Source organism: Carcharodon carcharias, chromosome 27, assembly GCF_017639515.1.
Source record: "Carcharodon carcharias isolate sCarCar2 chromosome 27, sCarCar2.pri, whole genome shotgun sequence".
NCBI lineage: Eukaryota > Metazoa > Chordata > Chondrichthyes > Lamniformes > Lamnidae > Carcharodon > Carcharodon carcharias.
The window spans coordinates 16,432,434-16,446,908 of NC_054493.1; the positions used below are offsets into that span (position 1 = coordinate 16,432,434).

Here is a 14,475-nt window from a genome sequence, read left to right on the forward strand (position 1 = left end):
TTGTTCCAGTGAAGCTCAGCACAAACTGGAGGAACAGCACCTCATCTTCCGACTAGGCACTTTAAAGCCTTCCAGACTGAATATTGAATTCAACAACTTTAGATCTTGAACTTCCTCCTCCTTCCCCATCCTCTTTCTGTTTCTTCCCCCTCCCTTTTGTTTTTTTCCAATAATTTATGTAGATTTTTCTTTTCCCACCTATTTCCATTATTTTTAAATCTATACCTTTTATGCCCTTTTAGTCTTATTTCACCCCACCCCCACTAGAGCTGTGCCTTGCGTGTCCTGCCATCCATTCTTAATTAGCACATTCTTTTAGATATCACCACCTTCAACACCTCTTTGTTCTTTTGTCTGTGACATCTTTTGATTATCTGCTATCACTGCTTGCTTGTCCCTACAACCACCACCACACCCCCCCACTTCTCTCCCCCCACCCCACCCCCACCTTAAACCAGCTTATATTTCACCCCTCTCCTATTTTTACTTAGTTCTGTTGAAGGATCATGAGGACTCGAAACGTCAACTTTGTTCTTCTCCGCCGATGCGGCCAGACCTGCTGAGTTTTTCCAGGTAATTCTGTTTTTGCGCTGGAGACCGATTGTGACGTTGGCACAGGAGGCAGTCTGTCGGCTCAGGAACCAACTCCTGCAGATGCTGCAAAAGTAGAGCCAGCATCGAACTTTGTCCCAGATAATCAGGGAGCTGGATTTATCCTCCACCCTCCTTTTGTTGAACAAGGATGTGACATTTGTAATTATCCAGTCCTCTGACACCACCCCATGTGTCTAAGGAAGATTGATAAGATAATGGCAAGTGCCTCTGCAATTTTAGCCCTACCTTCCCTCAGTAGCCTCAGATACCTGTTTACTCACTTGAAGAGAGAACTGGAGAATGCTGGAAAAACTCAGCAAGTCTGACAGCATCTGAGGCGAGAGAAGCACGGTCAACATTTCGAGCCCGTATGATCCCCCTTCAGAGAACAAGAAGATCCCATCAAACAAATCACCTTTAGCCAGTTTCGTTCTGCCCTTGGGATTCCTTGTGTGGTCGGAGGTTGGGATTGGTCAACACAATCTCAGCCTCTGGGCTTTTGTGTTTTACACTGAGGGGGTAAAAGGGGCTTTTTCTGGCAGCCATAGGGGAGGAAGCACTGAAGTGACTCTTTTTTAAAATTTAAATTATTTATAAAATGCCCCCTCCCCACCCTCTCTCAGTTACAACAACCCTCCTATTTCAATATAAAAGAAAAAAATAATTGGGATGTCAGCAATGCCATTGAAGGATGAAGAGGAGGGAGGGAGCCCAAGATGGTGGCAGATGCATTGCAGGTAAAGGGGCTCCGACTGTCTGTGAGAGAGAAGGAATGTGAGAAGGGGGAAAGAGAGAGAGGGAGATTGAGGAAGGAGAAGCTGGATTGGTGGGGGAAGGACAAGAGAGACAAGAGTTTGGGAAACAGGCAGCATTGTTCAATTTCACACTTACAGCTTATTTTCTTCATTAAAATGATATCCCAACTTTTTAAAAATATATATTTATTTTTCCTTCTGAAACCCTCCTCCTGGGCCTGGCTTTCACATTTACAAACCACAACTGGAACAACAATAACCAAAAAGAGAAAGGAAAGTTAAATCCTTTCCAAAGGCTTTCTTCCTCTTTCATATTTGTCCAACCAATTATTTTGTGAGCAAAGCTTAGAGATTTGGAGCAGAGGGTGAAAAAATATTGTGGGGGAAATCCAGTTTTTTGCTGCTCCCCTTTGATTTTTCTTTAGCTGTTGCTGCTACGGAAGTCTCTGCTGTATACATGCTGTTTTGGCTGTCGTGTGTGTCTTTGCTTCTTAAAACCAAAGTGTTGGTGAGTGGAAAAAGTCAGGATTCAGTCGATGCAGAAGAGCCCAATGTTCCAGACCTTGAGTTTGCTTTAATATCAGTCACTGGAGGAGGTGAATGGGGAAGGGGGGTAGGTGAATGAAGAAAAACTGTTTAATGGTTGTTGCACTCCTGGCCGCATGCTCAACATTGAGTCTCTCCTTTCTTTGATATCCTTTAATGGAGATGTAGAGCATGTTTGCAAGTTGCTGCTTCATAAACTGATGGCCTTCTAACATAAATCTTTTGAATTGAGGAACCCCTGAAAACCAAAAAGTAACTCCTGAAATTCAAAAAGTAGCCCTCAAGAAAAGTAAATTATTTTGACCCCTACCACACACCATCCTGACTTGTAACTATTTTACCGTCTGTTCACTGTTGCTGTGTCAAAATCCTCAGATTCCCTTCCTAACAGCACTAACCTACAGCACATGGACTACAGCAGTTCAGGGTGGCGGCTCACCATCACCTTCTCAAGAGGCAGTTAAGGATGGGTAATATATGCCAGCCTTGTCAGTGACACACATCCTGAGAATGGATTTAAAAAACAAACTAAACCCGAGGCTCTGCTAACATTCTGGCGAGTCTGCATTACACTCCTTCCATGACGAGTATATCTAATTGAAATTATGGTGCCCAGAACTGTAACAATACTGCGGATTTTCAACTTCAGGCTAGATTTGTCTTCTCCATCATGCCTATGTTACCCACTTTGTCCTCGTTTAGTGCAAAGGCAGATGAGTTGATTTTTCAACAGGCACATATACGGAATATGAAATTGCTGCCTGCTTTTTTGGAGATTATTAATATTAGCATCAACAAATCCCACCCAACCCCACCCCACCACCCTCATCCCATAATCACCATAATTAATATGGATCAATCATGATACAAAATCAAAATATTGAGGATGCTGGAGATGTGAGATGAAGACAGATAATGCTTATGCAGTCCCTCAGGATCGAGGATGACTTGCTTCCTCTCCGGTTTGATAGGTTCTGTGATGGCTGATAAGTCCAATGTGCGATCTGCAGACTCTGCCACAGAAGGGTTGTTGAGATGGGGTGTTTGGAGGTTTGTGCGCTCCCTCAGACGCCTCAACTTTGCCTCTGAGAGACTTAGTTAGGAATCTGCAATGTGTTTAGTGCCTTCCCAGATGAGCCTTCATTTCGACCAGTCACAAGCCAGGGTCTCACATGAGTCTGCAGGGATGTTTGACCCCTTCAGAGACACTTTGAGGAGATTCCTGAAGCGTTTTCACTGTCCTCCTGGAACTCTCCTGACGTGACCGAATTCCGAGTAGTGAGGTTGCTTCGGGAGGCTGGTGTCGGGTATACGAACATGTCCCGCCCAGTGGAGCTGGTTTTGAGAGATTAGCCCCTCAATGCTAGCCATGTTGGCTTGGGAGAGGACGCTGCTGGTGGATTGTCTTTTTTGCCACTGGATTTGGAAGATCTTGTGAAGATCTTGCAGAGAAACTGTTCCCACTGGTGGGAGGATTGAGGACCAGACGGCAGATTTAAGGTTAATTGGAGAAGAAACAAAGGTGAGGAAATGTTTCTCACACAGCGAGTGGTTAGGATCTGGATACACTGTCTGAGGGGGTAGTGGAGGAGGTTCAGTGGTTAGGATCTGGATACACTGAGAGGGTAGTGGAGGCAGGTTCAGTGGTTAGGATCTGGATACATTGCCTGAGAGGGTAGTGGAGGCAGGTTCAGTGGTTAGGATCTGGATACACTGTCTGAGGGGGTAGTGGAGGAGGTTCAGTGGTTAGGATCTGGATACATTGCCTGAGAGGGTAGTGGAGGCAGGTTCAGTGGTTAGGATCTGGATACATTGCCTGAGAGGGTAGTGGAGGCAGGTTCAGTGGTTAGGATCTGGATACATTGCCTGAGAGGGTAGTGGAGGCAGGTTCAGTGGTTAGGATCTGGATACACTGTCTGAGAGGGTAGTGGAGGCAGGTTCAGTGGTTAGGATCTGGATACACTGTCTGAGAGGGTAGTGGAGGCAGGTTCAGTGGTTAGGATCTGGATACACTGTCTGAGGGGGTAGTGGAGGCAGGTTCAGTGGTTAGGATCTGGATACATTGCCTGAGAGGGTAGTGGAGGCAGGTTCAGTGGAGGCTTTCAAAAGGGAGGTAGACTGTTATCTGAAAAGGAAGAATGTGCAGGGTTACGGGGAGAAGTCAGGGAAATGGCATTAAGGGAATTGCTTATTTGGAGAGCTGGTGTGGCCACGATGGGCCGAATGGCCTCCTTCTGTGCTGTAACCCTGCTGTGATTCTGTGACTGTTGCAGTTAATTGTGCACTCGCTGGTGTTTCAGCAGGTGAGAGGAACGGGTGAATCTCTTTTCACACACGGAGCAGGTGAACTGACCTTTCCGGTGGTGGACTCGCTGGTGTCTGAGGAGGCTTCCTGCCTGTGTGAACGCCTTCTCACAGTGAGAGCTGCTGAACAGTCTCTCTAGGGTGTGAACATGTCGATGCTTTCACAGATCTTTGGCGATTTAAAGCTCTTCTGGCAGTCGGGACATTTGAATGGCCTCTCATCAGTGTGAATAAGCTGGTGCTCACACTGGAAGGATGCCAGAGTGAAGGCCTTCCCACATTCGGGGCAAGTGAAGGGCCTCTCCCCGGTGTGCAGGCATCAGTGACTCAGTGGGGCCAAGTGCTGGGTGAATACCTTCCCGCACTCAGAGCAGACGAATGGCCTCTCCCTGGTGTGGACCGCCTATGCATCTTGAGGTGGCCCGACTGGCTGAACCCCAACTCACACACCCAGCAGGTGAAGGGCCACTCCCCATTGTGACTGTATCTGTACATCTCTAGCTCAAAGGGAAAGCTGAATCACCTCATACAGTCACTGCACACAGACAGCTGCTCCCCAGTGTGACTGCGTCTGTGCATCTGCAGCTCGGAGGGGAAGCTGAATCTCCTCGTACAGTCACTGCACGCATATGGTTGCTCACAGTGTGGACCCGCTTGTGCCTCCTCAGGCTGGAGGCTCAGCTGAAGGAGCACTCACACTCAGAGCAGGATAGGGCTTGTCCACACTGTGATCACTCATTCCCCTTGCCACGAGCAAAGGCCCACGATATTCAGGACCTGGTGAATCGAGGGACTTCCCCTCTTCGGATAAACACCCTGATAAACAAGTTCACATCAGCTAAATTCAACAGCTAAATTCAGAACAGACAATTTACTATCTCAAATTCTTTAAAGGGTCATGTGATCACAAGAAATAGGAGGAGTAGGCCATTTGGCCCAACAGATCTGCTCTGCCATTCAATAAGATCCTGGCTGATCTTCATTCCACTTTGATTAAGTGAGTGGGCAAGAGAGTTTTAGGGGCTGCAGGAGGTTATAGGGAGAGGGGTGGGGAGGCCATGGGGAGGGATTTGAAAACAAGGATGAGAATTTCAAAATCAAGGCGATGCTGGACTGGGAGGTCAGTGTCAAGTCAGCGAGGACAGAGGGTGATTAGCAGACGAGTGAGGACACTCTCATGGTCACCTGTCCCTTGAGCCCCCATGGCACAGAGAGCAATGGTGTCCCTTTAAATGTTGAATGATTACCCCGAGATGACACTGTCCCTTTTACTTGCAAAGCAACTCCCTCCCTAACAGCACTGTGTGTGTACCCACACCACATGGGACTGCAGCGGTTGGATGTTGGATAAGCAGTTTGATAAGTTAGTAACAGTGGAGGAATGGAGAGGGATGATGGTGAGGTAGAGCTGGGCATTGTCAGTGTACATGTGAAAACTAACACGGTGCTTTTGGATGATGTCACCTAGTGGCAGCATGTAGATGAGAAATAGGAGGGTCCAAGGATAGATCCTTGGGGGACACCAAGTTCAAGTACTTTGGAGAGGAAAGGGAGGTTGGAGATTGGGCAGCAGTTTGCAAAGACAGTGGAGCCAAGGGTTGTATTTTTTTCAGGAAGGGGAGGATTGTGTTTTAAAGATAAGAGGGGCAAAACCAGAAGAGAGAGAGCACTGTTAGCAATATCAGCAACAGGGGGAAGTTGGATGGTCAGCAGTTTAGTGGGAATAGGATTGAGGGATAAGGAAGTGGGTCTCATGGACAAAATCAGCTCTGACGGGGCATGATGGGAGATAGGAGAGAAACTGGAGAAAGATGCGAGTTCAGGGCTCAGACAAGGGGAAACATTAGGTACAGTTTGTCCTGGTGGGCTAGTGAAAGGGAGGGAAGCAGCAGAGGCAGCTGATCAGATTGTCTCAATCTTAGTGACAAAGAAGCTCCATGAGCTCCCCACACTTGTTGTTGGAGATGAGGAACAGTGAACAAATGGAACCAACTTGTGTTTGGGATATTAAAAAGATACAACATACTCTGTGCTTAACAGAAAGCTTGTTTATTTGACTTTTATGCACAATATTAACACCTATTACTGCTCTGGAGTTTATTAACATCAGCAATGAATATCATTCAGTCCCGGATTTTATTAACAGCAAAATCCAACTCCAGCTATCATTTATGAACTCGCTGGTGTCTCAGTAGGATGGATGACTGAGAGAATGCTTTCCCACACTTGGAGCAGATGAATGGCCTCTCCCTAGTGTGAACTCGCTGGTGTGTCAGCAGGTTAGATGACTGAGTGAATCCCTTCCCGCACTCAGTACAGGTGAACGGCCTCACCCCAGTGTGAATTCGCTGGTGTACAGTGAGATGAGATGATCGCCTGAACCCAGTCCCGCAGTGAGAGCACCTGAACGGTCTCTCATCAGTGTGAACACGTTGATGGCGCATCAGTTCCCTGGAACTTTTATAGCACTTCCCACACTCTGGGCATTTGAAAGGTCTCTCGTCAGTGTGAACTTGCTGGTGTGTCAGCAGGTTGGATGAACGAGTGAATCCCTTCCCACACACAGAGCAAGTGAATGGCCTCTCCCCAGTGTGAACTAGCTTGTGTGCCATGAATTGGGATGACTGAATGAATCTCTTCCTACATACAGAGCAGGTGAAAGGCCTCTCCCCAGTGTGAATTCGCTGGTGTACAGTGAGCTCGGATGATCGTCTGAACCCAATCCCACAGTGAGAACACTTGAATGGTCTCTCCTCAGTGTGAACACATTGATGGGACATCAATTCCCCAGAACTTTGATAATACTTCCCACAGTCTGGGCATTTAAAAGGTCTCTTGTCAGTGTGAACTCGCTGATGTCTCAGCAATTTGGATGACTGAGTGAATTCTTTCCCACACTCAGAGCAGGTGAATGACCTCACTCCAGAGTGAACTTGCTTGTGTTCCATGAGGTGGGATGTCTGAGTGAATCCCTTCCCACACTCGGAGCAGGTGAACGGGCTCTCCCCACTATGAACTGACTGGTGTACAGTGAGTTCAGATGATTTCCTGAACCCAATCCCGCAATGACAGCATTGAACGGTCTCTCGTCAGTGTGAACACGTTGATGGGATGTCACTTCCCAGGAGCCTTTATAGCACTTCTCGTAATCTAGGCGTTTAAAAAGACTCTCCTGAGTGTGAAGCCGTTTGTGTGTCATAAGGTGGGATGACTCAGTGAATCACTTCCCACATATGGAGCATTTGAACAATCTCTCCTCAGTATGAATTTGCCAGTGAGCCAACAGTTTGGATGACAGAGTGAATCCCGTATAACATAGAGAGCAGGTGAACGACCTCTTGCTGGTGTGACTGCATCAATGAGTTTCCAGCTCAGACGGGTAACTAAATCTCTCCTCACAGACCCAACTTTTCCACGGTTCCTTCTCAGTATATTTGAATTTGTAGATCGTGAGGCCAGGTGATGAGCTGAAGCCTCCTCCACACAGAGAACATTTTCATCCGCGATGAACAATGCTTTTTCCTTCCATGTTCAAAATCCAATGATAATCAAGTTACCACTAACTGGGTGCCTCATCACATCCTGATGTGATGTTTTGTTTGAGTTTCTCGACTGCAAATCCTCCTTTTCTAATACCATGTGAAATTGAGTTAAAACAGAAAAAAAGAGATTGAGAGAGAATCCACAAAGACGAGTTGTGAAATTGAGTTGAACGATTCTGGTAATTTGTGGGGTCGGCACTAGGAAAAAGTGACTATGAAAACTGCTGGATTGTCATAAAAACCCAACTGGTTCACTAATGCCCTTCAGGAGAGGCAACCTGTTACCCAGCCTGGACCTACATAAGACACTGCCCTCTATGGGAGGAAAGAGAGAGACAGAGAGACAGGCAAATGGATAGAGAGAGAGAGAGAAAGGTAGGGGCAAAGGAGGGGGATTTTATATATCTATATCAGAACTTTTACAGAACTTCCCAAATCCTCAACCTCCACCACCCAGAAGAACCAAGATAGGAGGTGTATGTGATCAGATCATCTCCAAGTTCCTCTCCAACTCATACACTATCCTGACTTTTCTGACATCCAGTATTGGGTGAACAGAAATTTCTACCAATTAAATATTAGGAAGATGAATCCCTGCTACAAACTTCACTCCCTATTCACTGACTCGATCCCTCTGCCCAGCGACTGTCTGAGGCTGAACCAAACTGTTCACAACCTCATGTGTCATGTTTCACCCCAAACTGAGCTTCCAACAACATAACCACGTTTTCACTGAGACTGCCTATTTCCACCTCAGTAACATTGCCTGACTCCACCCTAGTCTCAGCTCATCTGCTGCTGAAACCATCATCCATTCCTTTGTTACCTCTAGCCTTAATTGTCCAAATACAGTCCAAGCCAACCTCCCACATTCACGCTCCCCATAATCTTGAGGTGATCCTACAATCTGCTATTCCCACCAAGTCTTGTTCACCCATCACCCCTGTGCTCACTGACTGACAAAGGTTGCTATTTAAAAAGAACCAACATTTTCAAATTGTCATTGTTGTTTTCAAATCTGTCCACGCCTGCGATCATCCCTATCACTGTAATCATATCCAGCCACATAAACCTTCAAGATCTTTGTATTCATCTAATTTTGGCCTCTTGAGCTTTTCCAATTTTAATGGCTCCACCATCAGTCGCTGTTCTTTCAGTTGTCGACACACCAAGCTCTGGAATTTCACCCTTGAACCTCTCCGCCTCTCTATCTCAATTTCCTCTTTTAAGATACTCCTTAAAACCCACCTCTGTGACCAAGATTTTGGTCACTTGCCCTAATATCCCCTTATATGGCTTGATGCTTTTGTGCCTTGGAATGTTCTATTACATTAAAGGTGCTAAATAAATGCACATTATTGCTGTTGATTTGGACATACACCAGCATTCCTTCATCATCACTGGGTGTATAACCTGTCACTCCTTATCTAACAGTATTGTGGGACCAGCTTCACCACACAGACTGCAGTGGTTCAAGAAGGTCAAACAGCATCTTCTCCACAGGTAACTGGGGATTGGCAGGTAACTCCTGGTCTTGTTAATGACACCCTAACTCCAAGAATACATTTTTAAAATATGTACATGTAAAATAGATTAAAACCATCTACAGAAATACTTGTTCCTGAAACAATATCCTGTTACGTTGTATGGACAGTGTCCGTTGTGCAACCTGATCTCCCCGAGAATCTACCTCCCTTGCCAATTTCACATCTGAAATTGCCGGGCCTGACTGGGTTCTAAGGTTCTCGAGGTTAAACCCAGCAGCTTCTGCTCCATCTCCACTCCAGCTCAAACTGATGTCAATACCTAAAGGGAATTGAAGCCACTGAAGAGAATAAAACTGCTGGGCAATCAGGAAAGGGTTGGGGAGTGGGACTTGTTGATTGTTCTTGCACAGCGCCAGCACAGGAATGATGGCTAAATGGCCTCCTTATATATTGTAATCATTCCATGACCGGATGGAAAAGGCTCAACACTGGAGGCCAGGGAGCAACTTTTCCAACCAACACCCAACCCAATACAGATCAGTTCTTAATTGGTCCATCTCTGTTTCTAGATTTGGTTATGTGAGCAAAATCTGCAATAAAACAAAAACAAAATACTGCAGCTGCTGGAAATCAGAAATAAAAGGAGCAAATGCTAGAAATACTCAGCAGGCCAGGCAGAGTTAATGTTTCAGGATGTGCAGAATGAATTACGTGGAATGAAAATGGAGCAAAATTTGACGGGAAATGTACACTCAGAGGTGGAGGAAAAATTATCTCTAGTGCAGGAAAACAATTCCTGACCATGGGAAGATAAAGCTGGTAAATCAACAGTGAACACACTGGGGAGTGGCATAGTGATAGTGTCACTGCAGTAGTAATCCAAAGGCCCAGGTTAATGCTCTGGGGTTCAAATCTCACCATGACAGATGGTGGAATGTGAATTCAATTCATAAAATCTGGAATTAAAAGCTAATCTCAATAATAGTGACCATGGTCATAAAAGCCCATCTGGTTCATTCCGCCGACCTCCTTACCTGTTCTGGTCTACACGTGAGACCAGACCAACAGCAGTGTGGTTGTCTCTTAACTGCCCTCTGAAATGGCCGACCAATTATGGATGGGCAACAAATGCTGGCTTTGCCAGCAACTACATGAAAGAATAAATTGAAAAAGATTGGTGGGGGGTGGACACTGGTAGAAAACTTCATTTAGACAGAGTTGGTGGAAATAACAGTAAAAGACCAAACATAGTTAAAATACACCCATTATTCGAAGCAGAATAAGTTAGACAATGGGGGAGGGCGCGGGGAGTGGCAGAGGTGAAACAGAGCAATGGATCGACATGGATTCAGATCCACAATAGAGGAGTCACACCAGCCTCAGAGACATGGAATCAGAGCACAGCACTAAAAGCCCTAAGTCTAAATTGTAGATGAATGCTCAACTGTACTCACCTCTGAAATAATTTCACCGTTTTCAAATTTAAAATCTCCTGCTGGAGCCTGCAGCTGGAAAGATGTCAGAAGCACTGGAAGCGCCTGGAAAAGGAGATTACAAAAGTTATATGTGTCAGTCAAGGTAAGAAATTCAGAAGAGACAAACATTCTCTTGGTTTGAGTTTGCTGTGTGTATATCCTCCCCTTCTAACCACCTGTAAAATGAGATTCTAACATGCATCATTGTCAGTCCAGGATAGAAATTCACAACGTCTCTCCTCCTGGCCCAGAATTACTTAAGCAGGAACAAACTTGTATTGGAAGCAAGTCAGAGAAGGTTCATGAGGTTGATTCCTGGAATGAGAGGGTTCGTCTTAGGAGGAAAGGTTGAGCAAGTTGGGACTATACTCTGAAACATCTAAAATTCTGAGGGCTCTTTACAGGGGAGATGCTGACAGGATGTGTCTCATTGGGGAATCTAGATGAGGGGCCACAGTTTAAAAATAAGACATCTCCCATTTAACACTAGATGAGGAGAAATTTCTTCCCTCAGAGGGTCATTAGTCATTGGAATTCTCTTCTCCAGAAAGCAGTGGAGACTGAATCATTGAATTAAGTCAAGGATGAGTTAAGCAGATTTTACATCTACAATGGAGTCAAGGGTTATGGGGGCAGGCAGGAGAGTGGAGTTAAGGCCACAATCAGATCAACCATGACTTTATTGAATGGCAGCGCAGGCTCAATGGGCCGAATAGTCGATTCCAGCTCCTACTCTGATGTTCTTAGGAAGGCCACGTGTGCCCTGCAGTACCTTACTGCTCTATAGATGCCAGCTCTCAACCTGGGCCTATCACCTGCTCCTTTGTGCAGAGTGAGAATAGAATCAATGAGTCAATAATTTTCTCTCCTAGTTACTGGGACCCTGAAGCCCCACCCAGTATCTGCGTAACAAACATGGCCTCCTCCGGAGGTCCCCAGCCTCACAGATGCCAGTCTTCAGCCAATTCGATTCACTCCACGTGATATCAAGAAATGGCTGAAGGTGCTGGATACTGCAAAGGCTATGAGCCCTGACAACATTCCGGCAATAGTACTGAAGACTTGTGCTCCAGAACTTGCCGCGCCCCTAGCCAAGCCGTTCCAGTACAGCTACAACACTGACATCTACCCGGCCATGTGGAAACTTGCCTAGGTACGTCCTGTACACAAAAAACAGGACAAATCCAACCCGGACAATTACCGCCCCATCAGTCTACTATCATCAGTAAAGTAATGGTAGGGGTCATCAACAGTACTATCAAGTGGCACTTGCTCAGCAATAACCTGCTCACTGATGTCCAGTTTGGGTCCCACCAGGGCCACTCAGCTCCTGACCTCGTTACAGCCTTGGTTCAAACATGGACAAAAGAGCTGAACTCCTGAGGTGAGGTGAGAGTGACTGCCCTTGACATCAAGGCAGCATTTGACCAAGTGTGGCATCAAGGAGCCCTAGCAAAACTAGAGTCAATGGGAATCAGGGGGAAAATTCTCCGCTGGTTGGAGTCATACCTAGCACAAAGGAAGATGGTTGTGGTTGTTGTAGGTCAGTCATCTCAGCTCCAGGACATCACTGCAGGAGTTCCTCAGGGTAGTGTCCTAGGCCCAACCATCTTCAGCTGCTTCATCAATGACCTTCCTACCATCAAAAGGTGAGAAGTGGGGATGTTTGTTGATGATTGCACAATGTTCAGCACCATTCATCAATCCTCAGATACTGAAGCAGTCCAAGTCCAAATGCAGCAAGACCTGGACAATATCCAGGCTTGGGCTGACAAGTGGTAAATAACATTCACGCCACACAAGTGTCAGGCAATGACCATCTCCAACAAGAAAGAATCCAACCATTGCCCCTTGATGTTGAATGGCATTACCATCACTGAATCTCCCACTATAAACATCCTGGGGGTTACCATTGACCAGAAACTGAACTGGACCAGCCATATAAATACTGTGGCTACAACAGCAGGTCAAAGGCTAAGAATCATGCGACAAGTAACTCTCCTCCTGACTCCCCAACACCTGTCCACCATCTACAAGGCTCAAGTCAGGAGCGTGATGGAATACTCCCCACTTGCCTGGATAAGTACAGCTCCCACAACACTGAAGAAGCTGGATACCATCCAGGACAAAGCAGCCTGCTTTTTTGGCACCACATCCACAAACATTCACTCCCTCCACCACCGACGCACCATCTATAAAATGCACTACAGGAATTCACTAAGGCTCCATCAACAGCACCTTCCAAACCCACGACTGCTACCATCTAGAAGGGGAAGAGCAGCAGATAGATGGGAACACCACCACCTGGAAGTTCCCCTCCAAGTCACTCACCTTCCTGACTTGGAAATATATCCCATTCCTTCACTGTCGCTGGGTCAAAATCTTTGAACTCCCTCCCTACCAGCACAGTGGGTGCACCTAAACCACAGCAACTGCAGCGGTTCAGGAAGGCAGCTCAGCACCACCTTCTCAAGGGCAACTCGGGATGGACAGTAAATGCTGGTCCAGCCGGTGATTCCCACATCCTGCGAATGAATAAAACAAATGGCCGCCCTCGCGCTCCACTGAACCGAGGCCGTTAACCTGGGCCTGGTCCAGGGGAATAAGACCTGGGGTTGCAAACACGGGACCTTCAGGGTCTGATTCAGGGATTGCGGCCTTCACAATGTGTTTATGAAGCTTCCCCACCCGCGCCTTCCGGCTCCATTCCTCCCCTGCCGCCCCGCCGCCTCTCACCCATTTCCTGAAGCTGGTCACGCACACTGAGGAGCCCTAAGCAAAGTGACACTGCGCATGCTCCAGAGACAGGCCAGCTCTGCGCCTGCGCACTGGACTCCTGTGGCCTGAATAGAGCACATTCCCAGCCGCAAGATATGTTGGGTAATAGCAGCGCCATTGAAGGGTCGAAATGTCCTCTAAACTGTCCCTCCTCCCTAGTGATTGTAACTCTAATTAATTTTCCCCAGTTTCCTCCTCTGAAGATGCGGACTCTATAGATCAGTTTCAGTCATCTATTGGTCTCCACAATATGTCACTCAGGTGTCTCAATCCTTATGCCAAAAGTCAACAAACCGCTTCGTTAAGGGGGCGTCACAGTCAAATCCGGTGAAGACCCACATACACTTTGTGTCAGGCTCACATCCTGCTTCGTAATGGCGGCCGCGGCTCCCACAAACCATCGCGGTGGGAAAATCGCTCTGTCTGCAGTGCAAGCGAGCTGGCTGGGACTGCGCATGTGCGCGGTGAGAGGCGGGGCGCTGCGTCTGAGCGGCGAAGCGAGAGGTGCGCATGTGAGGAAATACGGCAGACTGCACATGTACAGAGAGAGCTGGGGAACAGAAGAAAAGCCGAGCTCTAATTGATTGGAGGACCCGAGCCTTTCGGTCTTCCAGCTGTTTCCATTAGCCAATAGCTCAGAGCGTCTCGAGATCAAAGTCTCTCAGGTGGTCGGGTGCAGGTTCCTCACTGACGTCATGCGGGAAATTGACCAATGGAGAGCACTGGAGGACTGGAAGCAAACTGGTCCTCCAGCCAATCAGAGCACGGACTTGGTGTAAATGGCGATTTGACTTCAACGACATGAAAACTTCTTTCTGTGTCCAACATCTGTGAGTAAAACAGTTTCTTTTCGTTCCCTTTCCATTTCTTTGCTGATTTTTGGTTTAATTATGTTGATTTTAGTTTGGTTGTTACAGTAAAAGTTTTTATAAAATGAAATTTTGCCCTCGGAGAATTGTTTGAGAATTTGTTTATTTTAAAATGATCAGTCTCC

At 46.7% G+C, this 14,475-nt stretch overlaps 1 protein-coding gene across 1 annotated transcript; it reads right to left on the reverse strand.

Moving 5' to 3' along the window:
• Positions 1-6,232: 6,232 nt before the first annotated feature.
• On the reverse strand, positions 6,233-13,938 carry LOC121270308 (oocyte zinc finger protein XlCOF6.1-like). Its single transcript, XM_041175612.1, has 4 exons — positions 13,843-13,938; positions 10,683-10,766; positions 9,383-9,566; positions 6,233-7,290 (listed from the first exon to the last, which is right to left on the reverse strand). The coding sequence occupies exons 1-4, from the start codon at positions 13,936-13,938 to the stop codon at positions 6,365-6,367; spliced, it is 1,290 nt and encodes a 429-aa protein (XP_041031546.1). The 3' UTR covers positions 6,233-6,364.
• Between the last annotated feature and the right edge of the window lie 537 nt (positions 13,939-14,475).

Bases quoted from the DNA above. Each gene is read 5' to 3' on its own strand.
- LOC121270308 (XM_041175612.1), bottom strand. From the start codon at position 13,938: ATGCGCAGTCCCAGCCAGCTCGCTTGCACTGCAGACAGAGCGATTTTC. The intron at 9,567-10,682 runs GTGAGTACAGTT...TATTCTCTTCAG, and splicing joins ACGGTGAAATTATTTCAGAG to TGGCTTCAATTCCCTTTAGG. The intron at 7,291-9,382 runs GTAACAGGATAT...CGTGTTCACACT, and splicing joins ACGGACACTGTCCATACAAC to GACGAGAGACCGTTCAATGC.